This window comes from Rhinopithecus bieti, unplaced genomic scaffold (assembly GCF_001698545.2).
Source record: "Rhinopithecus bieti isolate Rb0 unplaced genomic scaffold, ASM169854v2 scaffold_16097, whole genome shotgun sequence".
Classification (NCBI taxonomy): Eukaryota; Metazoa; Chordata; class Mammalia; order Primates; family Cercopithecidae; genus Rhinopithecus; species Rhinopithecus bieti.
In genome coordinates, this window is record NW_016808851.1 from 821,072 (window position 1) to 840,515 (window position 19,444).

A 19,444-nucleotide genomic window follows, 5' to 3' on the forward strand; every position below is an offset into this window, starting at 1 on the left:
CAGGCAGCACCTCCTGGCTCCCCTTTCCTCTGGCTGACCTGTCACTGCCCTTCCACCCACACTGTACTGATCCTTCCAGGGACCCCTGCCCTGGGATATATAGCATTCCCAAGCTCCCTGTAGGAATTCTCCTAGTGGGCCACCCAAACCTCTGCCCCCAGGCTGCTAAGAAATCCCTGTTCTTTCCTTTATGGGAAAAGGATTCCTCTCCTCTTGTGTTTCCTTCTGTTAGACAGAAGGATCTCATAGCCAAGTTGCCTGACATATTACAGTTGTTAATTCTCTTGGTTTTGGTTTTGGTTTTTCGGCCACCCAGTCTCTTTGTCAGGTCATTCGCAGGCTGTCCAAATGGCTAGGTGAGGCCAGTCTGATTACTTGCCACATACTAAATCAGAAACCAGTACTTCCTCTCACCAGAAGAATGGCCTTCTGCTTATTCTACTTGCCCTACCAGACATCCTTCCCCTCATCTCTGCCAGGGTCACCAAGGCTTCTGTGGCCATCAGATTTCAGCCCCAGCCCCACCTTCCTTCCCCACATAGAATCTGTGCTATATGCCTGAAAATATCTGAATCCTAGTTTTAGATACTGTTAGAATACTTTTTCTAGGATCCCTCTTAGACAGGCCCCTTGTAAATCAGTCAGTCATTCCGTAAAAGTAAGTAAATGGGTTAGGGGATAGCTACAAAGACCCTTCTAGTCTCACTCACCCAGTCTCTATGGAGGCTCATCCAGGACATCTCACTGGAGTGAATTTGTTCTAATAATCGTAATTGTACATAAACTTAAAGTATAAGAGTTCCTTAAATAATTCAGAACTAACTGTATATTATCTGTATATTATAGGAGCATAATTTTTGCAGGTGTACAGTTAGCTCAATTGCGTGCTACTGCTTTGTCAGGGATATATTAAGGCGGGTCCTTGTTTGGGATGCAACCACAAATGATGACAATACCCCTGTGGTAAAATGAGCTGTTTCATAATCTACTCTATAACCTGGTTCCAGAATGCAATTTTGCAGAAAGTGGAGACAATGTCAGTGAATAGGTAAAAAGCATGACCTGGATGCTAGACATTGGCTTACTGTCAGATGATGTCATAGAAAAATTTTGCCGAGTTTTTTATTTATCATAGTTAACACATCTATCACAAATTCTGCCACAGGAATTACAGGGCTGGGCGCGGTGGCTCACGCCTGTAATCCCAGCACTTTGGGAGGCTGAGGCAGGTGGATCACAGGGTCAGGAGATCAAGACCATCCTGGCTAACACGGTGAAACCCTGTCTCTACTAAAAATATAAAAAATTAGCCAGGCATGGTGGCACATGCCTGTAGTCCCAGCTACTCGGGAGGCTGAGGCAGGAGAATCACTTGAACCCAGTAGGTGGAGGTTTCAGTGAGCCAAGATTGCACCACTGCACTCCAGCCTGTGAGACAGAGCGAGACTCCATCTCAAAAAAAAAAAAAAAATGGAATTACAGGGAATCAAAAGCAGTTTCCCTGTACAAAGGCCACATGCTCCTGGTTTTGCATTGACCTGTGGTTATCTGACCATAATGGTGGGACCATGTTTTACAATTCTAAAGTTATTTGATAGCCTCAAGAGAGACAGTCTATGGAGTTAAAAAGTGGATTGGTGGGACCCTCACCCCAAATCATGGAACCTTAGATTCTTAGATTTGGAAAGTCTTCTTAACCGTCAGAGACTCTAGAGTTCTCGTTTTACTAATCCAGAAGGAATCTGGATCACAGAGAGGTTAGTAACTTGTCCAAGAAGATAAAATTGGGAGAGCTGAGATTCTACACATCTCAACTTCAGATCTTGTATCCTTTCCACACATCATTTCTTGAGCCATAGGTGATGATTTAGATTGAACAAAATAAATTTGGCTTTGGGGATGGTGTTTTTTGTTGTTGTTTGTTTGTTTTTGAGATAGTTTTGTTCTGTTGCCCAGCCTGGACTACAGTGGTACAATCACAGCTCACTTCATTCTCAACCTCTTGGGCTCAAGTGATCCTCCCACCTCAGCCTTCCATGTAGCTGGAACCACAGGCACATGCCACCACGCCCAGCTAATTTTTTATTTTTTTGTAGAGACAGGGTCTTACTCTGTTACCCAGGCTGGTGGGGATGCTTTTTATTATTAAATTACTAGACTGATAACCAATAGTCATTATGGAAACATAATTCCTCACAACTCTTAGAGCAGCTTAATTCATTAGGTTTACCATTTTGTTATGCCCTAATTTGTACAGACTCTTAAACAGATATCTTATGTCTGATCCGTACTGGCAACCAGGCAGTTGTCCCTGGTTCTGGGTCCCCCAGGAAAGGTGTCCAGCTGATCCTGGGAAATACTCAAGGCTCAAATGCACATGGTCAGTTCTTAAGGCCCCTGGAAGTAGCAAGACAAACAGTGGCCTGACCACTGCCCTCAGTTGTCAGTCTGTCTTTTTGTGACCCCCCTCTTTTGGGGCTCCTTTGATGTTCATTTTAATCTGATAATACCCAGATAGAAATGCTGGACAGGGAAGTTTACATTGTGATTTACTGTAACCACACCTTTTAAGGACCTAGTCGAAGCTATTAGGCAAGAACAGAGTCATGGTTACCGCCCAAGCAGCTCTGCCCGCTGTCTGGAGGAGAAAGAAAACGTAAGACTAGAGAAGACTGATATATGCAGGTGAAGGGATGGGATTACCCCAGAGTGGAGAAGGAAAGTAGTTCCTACTTTAATAAAGGAGCATTGTTGGAGTAAACATGGTTATTAATTGTGGTATTTAACAGTATATTTGCAAACAAGATTGCCCAGAAAAAAACAATCTAGGTTGGGTGTTCACTGTGGGTATAATGCCAGGTACACCAGCAGTCTATGCCAGTGGGAAGTAAAGCAACCTGGATGGTCTTTTCTCTTTGGCTGGTTTCCCCTGGTTGACCTCTTCTCAGCCTTCAGATGTCAGTCTACACATCCCTTCCTCAGGGAAGCCTTCCCAGACCATCCCAAACTAGGCCTGGTCCCCTTTACACATTTCCATAGTGCCTGTGCCTTCCCAGCCCAGTGTGCACGTCACACAGCCATCAGTCACCTGTTCGAATGATCCTTCAGTGTGTCTGCCTGGCCAAACTCTGTGCCTTTTGAGGACACAGTGATATTGATGTACCTAAAAGTCTGGCTTGGGAGGAGTGGGGAGAATATTTATTTCCTTAAGGATGTTCTCCAAAAATGGTATCTTTTTTAACATTTTTAATAGTAAGTTGGCATGAGGACTTAAAATTCTGAAGCCACTTTGGTGGAAGCAGTAGGAAAGCATGTTCTTGACATATAAGGAGAAGGTAATCAGAGGGTGGTGACAGTGTTAAGTCCGCTCTACCCCATGCGCCCCACAGCCACAAGGGGCAGCTCTCCCCTTTGACCTCTCTGCACCGCTCCCCCATCACTGAACCCTGCCTCCAGGAATCCCTTAGGGTAGTTATTCCGTCAGTAGTTGAACAAAGATGCAAATACATATGGGAAACTGATAGGACAGCTCAAATAATTAAGGAACTACAAAATGGAGGTGAGGTGTGATTTCTCCTGTGTTTTCCTATAGTGGTCTTTAAAGCACTCCAGGGTATGATTGATTATTTGTGCAGGGTTGGGATGTCTGGTAACTAACAGTGTCTAAACAGAGACCGGACACACTTGGTGAGATGTTGTAAGTAGTCATTGAAACACCGGATTAGAAAGCCCCAGAATATCTTTCCAATGTTGACATGCTGTTATCATAGGATTCTTTTTAGTCCATACAGCTCCCCCTAGAAAATAAGTGTCATAAAGGCAGGGGTGTTTGTCTGTTTTGTTCACTGTTGTGTCTTTACTGCCCAAGGCAGTGCCTGGCACATAGTAGCTGCTCAATAAATATTGAGTAAATGAATATATCAGCAGATATCAAATTTGCAATATTTTTCTGGTATAGAATAGACTCTAATTAAGTGTTTATTTCATTGACCTGGATCAAGCAGGCCATAAGTCAAAACGGGGCTAAAATTTGGCATTGTATCACCGAGTAAAAAGCTCAGGCCAATATTCTGACCGCATATGAAGTCAAACTGCTATCAGCATTTTAGACCAATGATTCTGGAGTTAGGATGACATTGCATCAGCCAGGGACCTGGCAAGAAACTGAATTGGCTCGACTGGTTCAAACAAAGGGTGTATGTGAAGCAAAGAGAGACGACAACAGTGGGAAGCCTTAGCCACTGCTTTTGGGGCAATCTATAGGGATCCCTGAGGGACCGGGGACAAAATAGAGTTAAGGGAGCCCAAGAAAGGCTGGAACCATGGAGGACCTACCCCAAATCAATGAGGGAGTAGAGGAAATGCCCCTATTTCCCTCTCTTCCTGCTTCAAACTATTGGTGCCTCTAGCCAAACCTACCTGGAAGGCAGCCAGCCAGGGAGCGGAGTGTGCAGACCTTCAGACAAAGCAAGACTGGGAAAGATTGGGCTGGGGGTATGGCAGGCACAAGACCTGCCATGTAAATTCATTCTGTTCTTCTTATATTTTAACCATACAAATAATACATATTCATTAAAGAAAATGTAGAGATCAAACCAGCAGTCTTCATGTTTTAGCTTTTCCTCCTCCTTTTCTCTTCTTTCATTTACTTGTAAAGCATTCAGTAATGTTTATTCAGAATAAACAGAAATAAATTTGGTTACACTTGTTTCTTGACCTAATTCCGATTCAACCTGCAGTGGAACAGAGAGCTCTCTTTCCTTTCCTTTGTTGTGTTAACATAAACAAGTTACTTCATGTACCTCTGTGGGAACTGGGAATTAGGCAAGTGTTTAGACTCTCAAAAACTTTCAGCAAGTTTGGCTGTCAGCTTGGATACCAAGTCATTAAATATAAGATGAAAGATGAGTCTGACTGGGCTTATTCTCTAAGATTAGAAAGTGAACCATAAGTGAAGGCAGCCTAATGTAGCTTGATTTTACTGTCAACATAAAGTTGCTATCCACTTTTAATTTTAATTGAAGGACAGTTTGAAACTAAGGGGAAAGAGAATTTAGGAAAATAGTGCAAATGCTTATGTACACAATTGTTGGTAGTTTACATCAGCCATGTCGGACGCTGCTTCACAGCACTTATCATACTTGTCATTTTTTGTTGGAGGCTTAAAGCCCATGTCCATTCACTGCGCCCAGCATGAGGCCTGACGTTCAGTAGGTCCTGGTACATAAGGGTGAGTAAGTGGTGATTGCCAGTTCAAGTGGAGAGAAGGTGTGAAGGAAGAAAGATCAGCAGGATGTTGCCGTGTGCCTGGAAGTTCTGAAAGCTAAAGGTCAGAACTTTATGGCAACAGAGGGTATTCAAGGCCATTGTAACACTGATATACTGAGGTCAGTGAACTCCATTGCCTTCTTTAGTTGAAAAAAAAAATCCTGGAAAGTAGTAAATCATCTCAACTCATTTAGAGAGAAGTGAGTTCTGCTTTCCTGGAGTGGAATCTATATTTGGCCTTTACAAGTATCTCTGTCAATGGGATTGTTTCCATGACTTGGTGCAGACCAAGTGAATATCAGCACAAACCACCCCCTTTCAGTTCTAGAAAGCATATAGGCTACCCTGAGATAAATCATTTGCTCACAGGTCTTATGTCTTAGAGGTTAAGCTGTCAACTATTATGACATTGAACGTAGCCTTAGGAGTGGGGGAAGAAGACCGATTGTGATGACTCCAAGGATGGTAATTGCTGGAGGTCGGGCGGGGGTGCGGGGAGTCTGAACCAGTTCAGAGATTGATTCCTGTTTGCTCCCAGAAGCTTGTCTGTGTATCCGCTGCAAGCTATATTCCCTCCGCTGCTGCTCTTGAGAATTGCCTCTCGCAACCTGCCACCCCTGGGTCTATGGGAAGGGGTGGGGGGCAGTTGGCAAGTTTGAGCTGAGCCCTCCCCTTCATTCCATTGCAGCTATGGGTTTGTGTCCAGAAAAGAGGAGGAAAGGCTAGCAACTGGAGTTTGCCTCTCTCCTCTGCCAGGATGAGAAATTCCTTTGCAAGCCTCCATAAAGGTGATGTAAGTCTCAATGACTGTTACTCTGAAACTATAAGATAATCTTGTTTTAATTGGCATTTTGGAAAATACATTCTGCTGTAAGATTTCACAGAGCATCCAAGCCTTTTCTTCCAGTGCATTTTTTAGAGTGTTTCAAAAGTATAGATTGTGTTGAATGCCTTTACTTATGAATGGATTAGATGTGTATTATCTCCTGGAGAAAAATGTGTCTGGAAGCCAACTGCATTCTTCCACGGATAATTAGTTCATTGTGCTGAGCACAGCGAGTCCTCCGATGGTGTCCTTAGAGATGGGACTGATAGATTATTGAAAGCAAGAGGCTCTTTGCAACATATTTGCTTGCTTGATATCTAAAATTGTTCAAAATAACTAAGACTTGGTTGTATTGTCTCTGGGAAAGAAAAACCAAGTATCCTAATCAAAGAACTGAGTGACAAATTGAGCTAAAGATTGTCATAGAAGCAGAAAAATGATCCCAGGGAGGAATGCTTGAAACAGCAAGATTTTAGAGTCTGGAACGTGTGCCCTTCAAGGCCATCTCAGTTCATGTCATGGCCGACTGTTGAAAGGACGATGGAGATGTTAAATCATAACTTGATTGCAAGGGAAAGGCAGGCCATGCAAAACAGTGTGGCGAGTAATAGGCTTTATTTGTTCATTTGTTTTCTAAAATTCTTAGGACCATGTCTCAGTACTGACATTTAGTGCAGTAGGGGCTGAGAAACGACCTTTTCAGTTGGATGGTTGAAGTCCTGGTAACTATTTAGTATTTCTAGTTTGGTTTCTATTGTTAGATTCAGTACTCCAGGACTAACGAAAAATGGCTTCACTTAATTTCTTCTATACTTGAGTGTTTTTGTCTGCTTTAGACCTGTGTCTTTTGCTGACAGAATTTTTTTTTTTTTTTTTGAGACATAGTCTCACTCTCTCACCCAGGCTAGAGTACAGTGGTGCCATCTCAGCTCACTGCAACCTCCACCTTCCAGGTTCAAGCAATTCTCGTGCATCAGCCTCCCAAATAGCTGGGACTACAGGCATGCACCACCATGCCCAGCTAATTTTTTGTGTTTTTAGTAGAGACTGTTAGCCAGGCTGGTCTTGAACTCCCGGGCCCAAATGATCCACCCACCTCAACCTCCCAAAGGGGTAGAAGTACAGGCATGAGCCACCACACCTGGCCTGCTGACAGGTATTTTTTAAATTTGTAAAAACAAACTCACTTGTCACTAAAATTTTTTCACTTTGAAAAAAGTCCTTTAGAAATCATTCTGTTTTAAGAAAAAGGGGTTAACCTTTTTTTTTTGTTTGAAAACAGTCTGCGGCCGCACGGTGATCAGCGCTAATCCCAGCACTTTTGGGAGGACCGAGACGGGCGGTCACGAGGTCAAGATTCGACCAACCATCCTGGCTAACACGGTGAAACCCCGTCCTACTCAAAAAATCATGAAAAACTAGCCGGCGTGGTGGCGGTGCCCTGTAGTCCAGCTACTCGGGAGGCTGACGGAGGAGAACTGCGCTGACCCGCCGGGCGGCAGCTTGCAGTCGAGCTGAGATCACGCCACTGCACTCCAGCCTGGCGGACAGAGCGAGACTCTGTCTCAAAAAAAAAAGAAAGTCTGTAATCCTCTGGTTTGTATAACAGTAGCAAAGGAGAATTTGTAGTTGGTGATATTTTCTGGGTTTAGAGTAGACAGTCTGGAAGAATGTGTATAGATTTTTAATAAATAACAGCAGCTGCAATGCAGAATGATGTTAGTACATTAGCTCTTATTCACAGGGGAAGGTCAGTGTATTTTCTAAGGGACTTCAATACGGATGTGTGACATCTTTTGGCGTGCAATTGACTTTAATGTTTATCACTTTTTTTTTTTTTTTTTGAGATGAAATCTTGCTTTGTGGCCCAGGCTGTAGTACAGTGGTGCAATCTGGGCTCACTGCAACCTCCGCCTCCTGAGTTCAAGCGATTCTCCTGCCTCAGTCTCCCAAGTAACTGGGATTAGAGGTGTGCACCACCACGCCCAGCTAATTTTTTTGTATTTTTAGTAGAGGCAGGGTTTTGCCATTAGACTGGTCTCGAACTCCAGACCTCAGGTGATCTGCCTGCCTCGGCCTCCCAAAGTGCTGGGATTACAGGCGTGAGCCACCGTGCCCAGCCCCTCACATTTATGCTGTGATGTGTTCATAGAAAATGTGATCACATGCCTTATTCTTTCAAAGAAAAAACTTCTAATAGCCTAAAAACACATTAAGAGTCTTTTGTCAATGGCCTGTGCTTCCAAAAATGGTTGGTTTTACCATTTTCCCTGAAAAGTGTGCCACAATGGCAAGATCTTAAATTACAAGATAAGCAGGCCACACCTCCTCCAGGGCTGAAATTGTTACGCTCCTTGTGTAAAATAGTATTTTTGTTTTCAAATACCCCTTCTCACTTCTAGCACCTTTGCATGTGAAAGTCTAAGATTATTTTCTAAACCTGCCTTATCCAATGTTGATTATATGAAGCAAAATATTTCCTTGAACCTAAAAATGTCTGCATGCCTTTGCCCGTCCGTCTTCCTGTCTCTGGGCCGCCCTTTCCTCCTTCCTTGCCCAGCTTTTTGAGCTGTTGCCTGGCTGCACAGTTCGGCAAAGTGCCTCAACTAGCTCAGGCCTTGCCGAGTCCCTAGATGTGTGTGTTGTCTGTGCTTCCTGCCCTCATCCCCACCCCAGCCCTCCTAGACAGCCCCATTGTGGTCTCATTCCCAGAAAACCTGGATAGTTCCTTGGGAGGATGATGAAGCTAATTCACACTACTGTGGCAGTGACTCCATCGCCCTTCCCAGGGGAGATTAGGGTTTTAACTGACAACTTTTACCTTAAACCCAAAAGATTTGGAGTTCCAGACCCTATGACAGACTTCTGGGAAGGGATTTTTTTTGTTTGTTCGTTTGAGATAGGCTCTTGCTCTGTTGCCCAGGCTGGAGTGCAGTGGTGCGATCCTAGCTCACTGCAGTCTCAAACTCCTGGGCTCAAGTCATCCTCCCAGTTCATCCTCCCACCTCATCCTCCCACCTCATCCTCCCAAGTAACTGGTACTATGGACATACACCACCCTGCCCAGCTAAGTTTTGTATTTATTTATTGATTGATTTTTTTTAAGACAGACTCTTACTCTGTTGCCCAGGCTGGAGTGCAGTGGCGCAGTCTTGGCTCACTGTAGCCTCTGCCTCCCAGGTTCACATGATTCCCCTGCCTCAGTCTCCCAAGTAGCTGGAACTACAGACACGTGCCACCACACCTGGCTAATTTTTGTATTTTTTTTTTTAGTGCATTCTGAGTTTTACCATGTTGGGTAGGCTGGTCTTGAACTCCTGACCTCAAGTAATCCGCCCGCCTCAGCCTCCCAAAGTGCTGGGATTATAGGCATGAGCCACCAGGCCTGGCCTAAATTTTGTCTTTTTTGTAGAGATGGATTCTCATTAACTTGCTCACTCTGGTTTCGAACTCCTGGCCTCAAGTGATCCTTCCTTCCGTCTCAGCCTCCCAAAGTGCTGGAATTACAGATGTGACCTCTCCACACCCAGCCTGGGAAGGGATTTTTTTTATGTGGCGGGGACTTTCTGGTCTTCCCCCAATTAGGCCACAAGGTCATTTGCACCTCCTTGATGGCTGGTTTGTGTTCTGGTTGCTATAGTTACATCCTGTGGGTGCTGCTCTTCTGCGCCTTGATTCTCTACTGCAGGTGGGGACGCTGGGAATGGAATGCGAACTTCCCGGTTGTGTAACCCGGGCTTGCAGGGAGTAAACAAAGCTGCTTTCCAGCAAGGTTATCTTTATCACCTAACAAGGCATGCATGTGCATTTTATCTGTGGCCACTCTATCATTTAAAAAGAAATTTGGGGCTAGGCACAGTGGCTCACACCTGTAATCCCAGCACTTTGGGAGGCCGAGGTGGGCAGATCACCTGAGGTCAGGAGTTCGAGACCCACCTTGCCAATATGGGGAAACCCTGTCTCTACTAAAAATACAAAAAAATTAGCTGGGCGTGGTGGTGCATGCCTGTAGTTCCAGCTACTCAGGAGGCTGAGGTGGGAGGATCGCTTGAACCTGGGAGGCAGAGGTTGCAGTGGGCTGAGATAGTGACACTGCACTCCAGGTTGGGTGACAGAGGGAGATTCCGTCTCGAAAAAATAAATTAATTAAAAAAATTAAATTTTGCTGAGCAAAAATAATCTTTTCACCCAGTGTTAGTATTGGCAAATAAATTACACAGCAAAAAGTAGCAAGGATACCAGCATCTGTGCCTTTTGTGAGTCTTAAGATTGTTCATTTTCCCTGCATGAACAAAAGTCTAGTGACAAACCAGCAGCACACCTCCAAGAATTGTTAACAGTTCAGTGTGTCCAGTGTGTGGAATATGTGGTGGGGAGAACTGGAACGCAGAACCACTGCAGAGCCGAATGGGGAGAAACCAGGGTCTTAAGAAAATACTGAAGTGTAGAAGGTGTCTCTGCTCTCAGGTGTGAAAGAACCTGGACTGTTGCTCAATAAATGGAGGCGTTTCTTCCCTTTTCTTTTTTTTTTTTTTTTTGAGACAGAGTCTCACTCTGTCACCCAGGCTGGAGTGCAGAGGCGTGATCTCGGCTCACTACAACTTCCGCCTACCTGGTTCAAGTGATTCTCCTACTTCAGCCTCCCGAGTAGCTGGGAATACAGGTATGCACCACCACATCTGGCTAATTTTTGTATTTTTAGTAGAAACGGGGTTTCATCATGTTGGACAGGATAGTCTCGAACTCCTGACCTCGTGATCTGCCTGCCTCGGCCTCCTGCCTGGCCCTTCTTCCCTTTTCTTTTCCTTCCTGCTAGTATGTGAATGTGTTATCCCTCCCAGGCCTCATGCGCTATCCATTGGTTAATTTATTCAAGCAAATGCTTGGTACTAGGATAAATATAAAGGAAAAAAAAATGTGTTTGTGTGTGTGTGTATCCCCTGCTCTGAAAATGCTTATTATTTAAAAAATGAAATTCAACATACTTTAAATCTTTGATATTTGTAGATGCAAGCATAGGTGGTTTCACTTATTTGCCAGTTATAAGAGAGGTCTTTACTTACACAAGTTGATGATTTTGCTAAAGCAGAAACCATGGATGAACTAATAAATGACTGTCCTGTAGGACCCAATATGGCCCCCACTGTCACTTTAAAGCTGTCCTTCAGGACTGTCACTTTTCTGGTGGGTAAGCTTAGTAAACTGTCTACCATCCACACACAGCAACTTTGCTGTTTTTGTTTATGTGTAACATACATGGCATATCTCAGAAATAGCATTTTAGAAACATGTTTCTCGGCAAAAAGTAAAAAAAAAAAAATCCAAGTACAATGTAATTTTATTGGAAGTTAAAAGTAGCTGTGTTGTGATCTGAGGCCATGCACAATGGATGAGTCATTAGGAAGCCTAGAGCCTCTGTGTATTTTATCCCATCTAAGAGTTTAGATCTTCGTATCTGCCTCAAGAATATCAAATCTACGGTATAGGAAGGTTCCCTGCCCCCAACAGCCACCATGCAGGGTAGGAGAGAGACACTTAGAAAACAATTAAATACGAGACCACATGAGCCTTACTCTAAGTGTAATAAACAGCTGTTAAACTAATGGAAAGAGCGGTGGGTTAGAGTGGTTGTAGCAGATAAAATGGGAGCTTGATCTGAGCTGGCTCTTCGTTGAGCAGAAAGGAAGAGCCCAGCTTAGGCACTGGTATGGGAGACAGACATGATTTGGGAGGCCAAAGGGGTTGCTGTGGAGGCCAGAATAGAGGATGAAGAGTCTCTACAGCCCAGGGAGGACCCTTCCTCTCACACTGCCTTCTCAGCATCCTGGATTTACTAATTTCCATCAAACCGGTGAATTTTGTGGGTGAGAAATTCCGAACTATTTCCTTTAAAAATCACTTATTTAAATAGCCATGTGTATGTTCAGCCTGATTTGAAAGGAAATCAGCATTAAAACAAATTATCCTATTATATTGTTAGTTTAAAATCACTTAATAGGCATGATAGAAATAGCTATATTAAGGATGATCTGCTAATGGTGTTTTCTATAACCACAAATGAATGCTTTAAATGGAACTTCTATTTAAAGGATCTTAATCCTTTGATATAGTTCAGTTTTAGATGTCTATGCAAGGACATAATCCATATTTTGAATTGTAGTTCCATAGTGCAGTGGTATCAGTTTTCTTTTTTTTTTCTTTTTTTTTTTTTTTTTTGAGATAGAATCTCGCTCTGTCACCCGGGCTGGAGTGCAGTGGCCAGATCTCGGCTCACTGCAAGCTCCGCCTCCCGGGTTCACGCCATTCTCCTGCCTCAGCCTCCCTAGTAGCTGGGACTACAGGCACCCGCCACCTCGCCTGGCTAGTTTTTTGTATTTTTTAGTAGAGACGGGGTTTCACGGTGTTAGCCAGGATGGTCTCAATCTCCTGACCTCGTGATCCGCCCGTCTCGGCCTCCCAAAGTGCTGGGATTACAGGCTTGAGCCACCGCGCCCAGCCGGTATCAGTTTTCAATAGCATTTTTGTACTTCTGGAGACCTTCATTTAAAGAACTCAAGATCTTTGTCAAATATACGCCTTCTGAATCTTTCTGTAAAAATAGATACAGCATTTTCAGAAGGACCGGTGGTCTTAGAGAAATCAAAAACCCAAAATAATTAGAAGGTCTCACTAAAGTATTGTAGGAATACTAGATCATTCTGTCTTTACTACTTAGTATTTATGAATATAAAATCACAGAACTTAACTGTTCTCCAAAGAAATGCATGTGCATATCAATTTTAGGTATTTGTCTTCAGATAGGTTTTTTAAATGTCGGCCTTAAATGTTTTCTCCTTAAACTTTGTTCACCTAAAGTTCTATTAAGTGTCTTGTTAACAGAAACTAATTATCCGAACTGTTTCCCACTGGTTGTTATTCACCACCCCACCCCCACCCCAACCTTCATTTTAAAACTTCAGTTTAAAGATGTGTCCGTTTACTTTGAAAGTTAAACATATGTCCCTTTACTTTGAAACAAGCCCATGCTTCAGGAAGTGAACTTAAAAATATCAGAGTTCCAAAGATCTTGCTTATTTTCTAGAGTTTAATGAGAACCGTGGCCAGAGCCAGGAAGGTGAAGCCCAGCAGCTTTGGGGGAGTGTGGGTTGTATTTGATGTTCACAAAAGAATGGAAGTGGTAGGGTGTTGCTCAGTGAAGTGTGCATTTTCAAGTTACCCACAGTGGTGTCTATTGTCCTGTTTCTCAATTGAATGATGTCATGTTTCATTTAAGGCTCTTAGTGATGCTGAAGTCTGTGGTCTGCACACTAGGGGGAAAAAGGCAGTGAGAAAGTTGCAAATCAGGTTTTTGTAAAGCCTTTGTGTGTTGGGTTTGGGAGATAAAAGCTGACTCATGCAATATTTCTACGGAAGGCGCTGCACAGACTAGCAAAGGCTGTTTCTTTTACCTGACTGAAGTCACCGCATCAGCTGAAGGCAGACGATGTGCTTAAGCCTGAGTGGAGCAGAGGTAGGTGCTAATGTGAGTGTCCCCGAAGAAAGGATGCCGGCGCAAACACTCCTTCCCTCTGGGAGCAGCCAGAGAGGTCCACCGAGGTGAGAAAGGGTGGCAGGGGGGCTTTCTTCACAAGTGTGCAGGGACGGAAGCTTGGCTGGATCAAGGAAAACTCTTCTGTTACAAATGCGATAGCCTGAAGTCTAGAAGATGATTTTTTCTCCCCCTCCTGTCTGAACTGCAGCCTGTCTCAAATAGGTTTTGTCTTAGTTTCATTTGATTTTGCTCTTTCCTTAAAGTGAGGTTGAAATATCTAGAGAGCTGATGTTTCTGACTCTGGGGAGAACTCTGAAATCCTCAGTGGTCACGCGCCGAATGCCCAGCATTTTATGCTTTCTTTTTGAGGTTCATATGCAGTCAAAGTTGGAGGAACCAAATAAATGTTTGCAAATGTATGCTTAGCAACTGCAGTGATGAAATTTAGTCTGAGTCTAGTGGCAACCAAAGTTGCCTAAGAAAATGTAGTTTCCATTTTGAGTGTTTCTTGGTAGGAAATACTTTTGTGAGGAACGATGATTGGGGCAAAGGAGGCGTGGATTGTATTCAATACTGTTGTCTATTGGAATGTGATTTCATTTGGCTTTCTTATTTGAATTTAATGATACATTTTTTAAAGATATATAAGGCATTCCTTAATCACATATTGAATATGAAAATTATTTTAATTTAAAATATTTAGATATCTGACACCAATTGACATTGTGATTTTAATTGCCTTAAATAATTTTTTCAGGTTATAAAAGGAATACACCTATTGAAGAAAAGAGATATTTACAGATAAATACGAAAGGAACAAAATTATTCATTCTACTCAGTAAAACCATTGTTAACATTTTATTATATATTTCTTCAATCTATTTCTAATGTAGACAATAAAGAAGTGGCATTTTAAATTTAAAATTAGGATCATATTATATGTTTTTTAAACTACCCATTTTACTCATTGTATATTATGATCATTTTCTATACTTTTAAAGACATGACATTTAATCATTTTACATTGTACCTTCTAGATGACTTTATTCACTTGGATCTCTGTTACTAGGCACTTTAATTTCTCTGCCTCCTTGTGTTTTCTGAGACTGAGTCTCGCTCTGTCACCCGGGCTGGAGTGCAATGGCACGATCTCGGCTCACTGCAACCACCACCTCCTGGGTTCAAGCGGTTCTCCTGCCTCAGCTTCCTGAACAGCTGGGATTACAGGTGCCCGCCACCACGCCCGGCTAATTTTTGTATTTTTAGTAGAGACGGGGTTTCACCATGTTAGCTAGGCTGGTCTCAAACTCCTGACCTTGTGATCCACCTGCCTTGGGCTCCCAAAGTGCTGGGATTACAGGCGTGAGCCACTGCGCCCTGCCTTTTCCTCCTTTTTTAAAAGAACATGTCTAATGTACTTCATGGATGGATTTATTTGTTCGGAGTGCTATTGTTAGTCACTTGAAATTGGCCTTTTCTTCCTCCTCCTTTTTCTTTAAGAAAATGTGGTTTCTCTTGGTGCCTCCCTCCCAGCTGTGCAGGGATGTTTTGGAACTGAGTGTGTTCCATACAGATGGAGCTTGTGTATATTACCATCATTGTTTAGTTACTGCCTTGAGACTGATAATTTTACACTAACAGGAAGGTACTATTCAAAGCAAAGCTGGAGCATAGATTATTATTTAATCTAAAGTAAAAATAGAGATGTTTTTTAGCCTTTAAAAAACTCAGTGATACAGTTTTTCATCATCCAAGACCTGGCATTCGTAGGATGTAGAAGAAACTGCTATTAGGGGGTCACTGCTTGTGCTGTGCCTCCAGCTGGGAAGAGGCCATGCAGTTGTGACAGCCAGTGGTTTGCTGGGTTTTCAGGATTGGAGTCATGGCCCAAAGGTTGGATGAGACTTGGGGAAGTCACCTAATCCAGCTGCCTCACATACAAGGAAACCAGAGCTGCAAAGATCAGTATAAACCTGGAGGGTACAGAGCCAGGGCAAACATGCAAATCCTCTGACCAAAAGGGAGTATTAGGACATAATTTAATTTCTGGTTGGTTCTCTGAAATGTGTTTATGCAGAGGGTTGTGGATATATGTATTTCTGTGCACACATAGCCACATACTGGGTAGTCCCTTTTGGCATATGGTACCATGTGCTTTAGACAAGCCCCTTATGTTGAGTCCTTCATTTCCTGATCTCTAAGTTCCTTTTCTACCCTGCTACTTTATGAGTACAAGGAAGGATGGACTAGAAGTTAGAAAGTGTAGTCTCTGATTCATAGTTCAACTTTGAGCATGATGTTATGTAATCTCTGCTTTTCTTTTTCCCCATCTATACAGTTTTCGAAAAGTAATGAGACACATGAAAGACCACTGAGGTTGGTTTTGGGGGCTTTTTAAGGGTGATTTTAACACAGAAATGTAGCAGCTGTATCATAATAAGACTCATCTGTTATAATAGAGACTGTTTGGGTTATCTCATATTGCCTAACCAATCACCCCGAAACCTACTGGCTTGAAACAACAAACATTTATAATTGCTCAAGGTTTCTGTGAGGCAATAATTCAGGAAAGGCTATGCTAGGTGATTCTGACTTGGGGACTGTCATGAAATTGCACTCAGACATGACAGGGCTGGGGTCATCTGAAAGGCTTCTCATCCACATGTCCAATGTCTTGGCTGGAAACACTCACAGCAGGGGCTGCAACAGTCGGGGTTCCTTGGGCATCCCTCTGCGTATCATCGCGGTCTCATCATGTGTTTTCTCTAGTGTGGAAGAATCAGGATAACCAGATTTTATGTCTAGCACCAGTGACTGCAAGGTTTTGCATGTCTTTGGGCCCTGCTATACCCTAGGGCACTAGTATCCTTCTTAGAGTGGAGGCAAGGTTTCTGCCACATCTGGGTTCCAGCATGAAGAGGAAAGAATGTGGACTAATAAAATCTAATGTCTTGAGAAATAGACCCCCAAACGGGCATATATCATTTCTTCTGGGGAGAACTTGACACATGGCCAATATCTAAAGGCAGAGGAGGCTGGGAAATGTGCTTAGTGAAAACTCTATCACTAAAGAAAAGGGTAGAGTGGATTTTGGTAGACAGCTAACAGTCCCTCTCTAAGTGGTGACATAATGGATGGTTTAGAGTGCCCCAAATAATTTCCTTCATCCCCCACACTAAGTCACCACACACACACAAAAGCATACAACAAGAGTAAAACAGCTGCATTTGCATAAAAGATCTTAGGGAATTCCTTTTTTTTTTTTATTGAGATGGAGTTTCACTCTGTCACCCAGGCTGGAGTGAAGTGGTGCAATCTCGGCTCACTGCAACCTCCACTCCCCGGGTTCAAGTGATTCTTCTGCCTCAGCCTCCCGAGTAGCTGGGATTACATGCACCTGCCACCATGCCTGGCTAATTGTTGTATTTTTAGTAGAGATGGGGGTTTCATCATATTGGCCAGGCTGGTCTCGAACTCCTGACCTCAGGTGATTCACCTGCCTCTGCCTTCCAAAGTGCCAGGATTATAGGCATAAGCCACTGTGCCTGGCCTAGGGAATTTTTTAAGGTTATTTTTCACTAGACTGGTCCAGAGGCACCCCTTAGCTAAGGCAATTTATCTAATGCATTAGTTGCCTTAGGTAGCTGCTTAATCCCTACTCAACTGAGGTAGCCATTATACCTCTTAGTTTCCATTGACTAGTGTCTTAGTCCGTTTGTGCTACTGTAACAAAATAGCTTAAACTGGGTAACGTACAAGGAACAGAAATTGATTGCTCACAGTTCTAGAGAGTGGGAAGTTCAAGATCAAGGCGCCAACAGATTGTGTATCTGGTGAGGGCCTGTTCCTCCTATATGGTGCCTCCTGTGTGTTCTCACATGGCAGAAGGAGCAAACAAGCTCCCTCTGTCCTCTTTTATAAGGGCACTAATCTCATTCATGAGGGTAGAGCCCTCATGACCTAATCATCTCCCAACAGCCCCCCCCCCTCCTAATACCATCACCTTGGTGAGTAAGTTTCAACATATGAATTTTGAGAAGGGCACAGACATTCATACCATAGCAATTAATATAGGAATCAATCGGTAAATTATCTGAGTATTTCGTATCTGACTTTACAGCTTGAAGGAATCTTTGTTCCTCTTTGTTCAACCCTTCACCTCCTGTTTGAATGAAAATATTTTTGCAAAATACCTTTCTCATTCTTGATCTTCTTGTACAAATATGTGCTTTAACGCCTTGTTGGATGCATGGTTTGCAAATATTTTATCCCATTCTGTAGGTTATCTCCTTGCTTAGCTGATGATTTCCTTTGCTGTGCAGAAGCTTTCTGGTTTGATGTAGCCTCACTTGTCTGTTTTTGCTTTTTGCTATTGTTGCCTGTGCTTTTGGTGGCATATCCAAAAACTCATTGCCAAGACCAATGTTATGAAGCTTTTCTCCTCTAGGTTTTTTCTTTTTTTTTTTTTTTTTCTTAGAGGCTTTATGGTTTCTGGTTGTATTTTTAGGTCTGAATGTATTTTGAGTTTATTTTGTGTAGAGTATAAGATAAGGGTTCATTTTATTCTTTTGCATGTGATATAAGAACATGTGGTACATACACATAATGGGAAAATTATCTGACCATAAAAAAAAAAAGAAGGAAATCCTGCCACTTGTGACAACATGGATGAACCTGGAGTCTATTGTGCTAAATGAAATGAGCTGGACATAGAAGGGCAAATGCTACATGACACCACTCTTAGGAAGAATCTAAAATAATCAAACTCATACAAGAAAAGACTAGAGTGGTGCTTGCCAGGGAGTAGGGAGAGGGAGAAACAGGGAGGTAATCGTGAAAGGATACAAATTTTCAGCTATGCAAGATGAGTAAGTGCAAGAAATCTGCACAGCATAGTGCCTATAGCTAACAATACTATATTGTATAGTTAAAATACTGCTAAGGAGGTAGATCTTAAGTGTTGTTATTATAAAATATTTAATAATAATAAAGAGGCATAAGAAAACTTTTGGAGGTGATGACTATGTTCATGGCATAGATTGTGGTGATAGTTTCACGTGTATACTTATCTCCAAATTCAAGTTTTATACATTAAATACGTATAACTTTTTGTATTTAATCATACCTCAATAAAATACATTTTTTAATTTAAAACATTTTTGAGCTATTTATTTTGAAAATTTTTTAAGTGTACAAAAAAGTTACAAAGACAGTGCAAAGTTCCCATATGTCTTTCATCCAGCTTGCCCTAACATTAACATCTTGTGTAATTATAGTACCTTGGTTAAAAACTAAGAAATTTACATGATAAAACTAAGAAATTAACATGGTAACAAGATTTTTTTTTTTTTTTTTACTCCTTGGTTCTTCATCACCAAATAACTACAAATAAATATGAAAATCATGTTCCCTGAATTGAACATGCTGAACACTAGAGAACATGAGGAATTATAGTCCTGGCCCTACCATTAAACAGGAATCAAGTATGATAATTTAGAAAACCAAGAAGTGAAAATCCATATTGGTGTGGGGGAATAAAAGATGTTCCTTAAATATCTAGTGTCATCTTTGAAATATATAAATGTATATTTTTTAACTTGGACTCTTAAACAACTGACTTAATGCTTTAAAAAATGTTTACAACGTTGAGGCTCTAACAAAACTGCGCTGTATATTAAATGAACATCACTAGCTGATAGAGTAACTATTTCTGTATACTTTAGTCTTTCTGTGGCCTACCCTCTTTGAGTAATTCACAGGAGGTGTAATAAGGAACTGCATAATTTCAGCTACTCGTTGGTACTGAACACAACACATTC

General features: G+C 42.3%; 1 protein-coding gene across 9 annotated transcripts in view; it reads left to right on the forward strand.

The window, feature by feature from the left end:
• The window catches only part of PLEKHG1 (pleckstrin homology and RhoGEF domain containing G1), a 249,421-nt gene that overhangs the window by 109,624 nt on the left and 120,353 nt on the right, over positions 1–19,444 (forward strand). Inside the window, exon 1 of one of the 9 annotated variants that reach the window (XM_017887626.1) lies at positions 5,995–6,056. The exons of 5 other annotated variants lie outside the window; for them this stretch is intronic. In XM_017887626.1, coding sequence (XP_017743115.1) covers positions 6,026–6,056 — 31 coding nt within the window. In that variant the 5' untranslated portion in view covers positions 5,995–6,025. Of the gene's footprint in view, positions 1–5,994; positions 6,057–10,732; positions 10,758–13,341; positions 13,691–19,444 lie in introns of those variants that run through there. 3 more of the 9 variants (XM_017887635.1, XM_017887630.1, XM_017887632.1) reach the window with 3 other exon arrangements.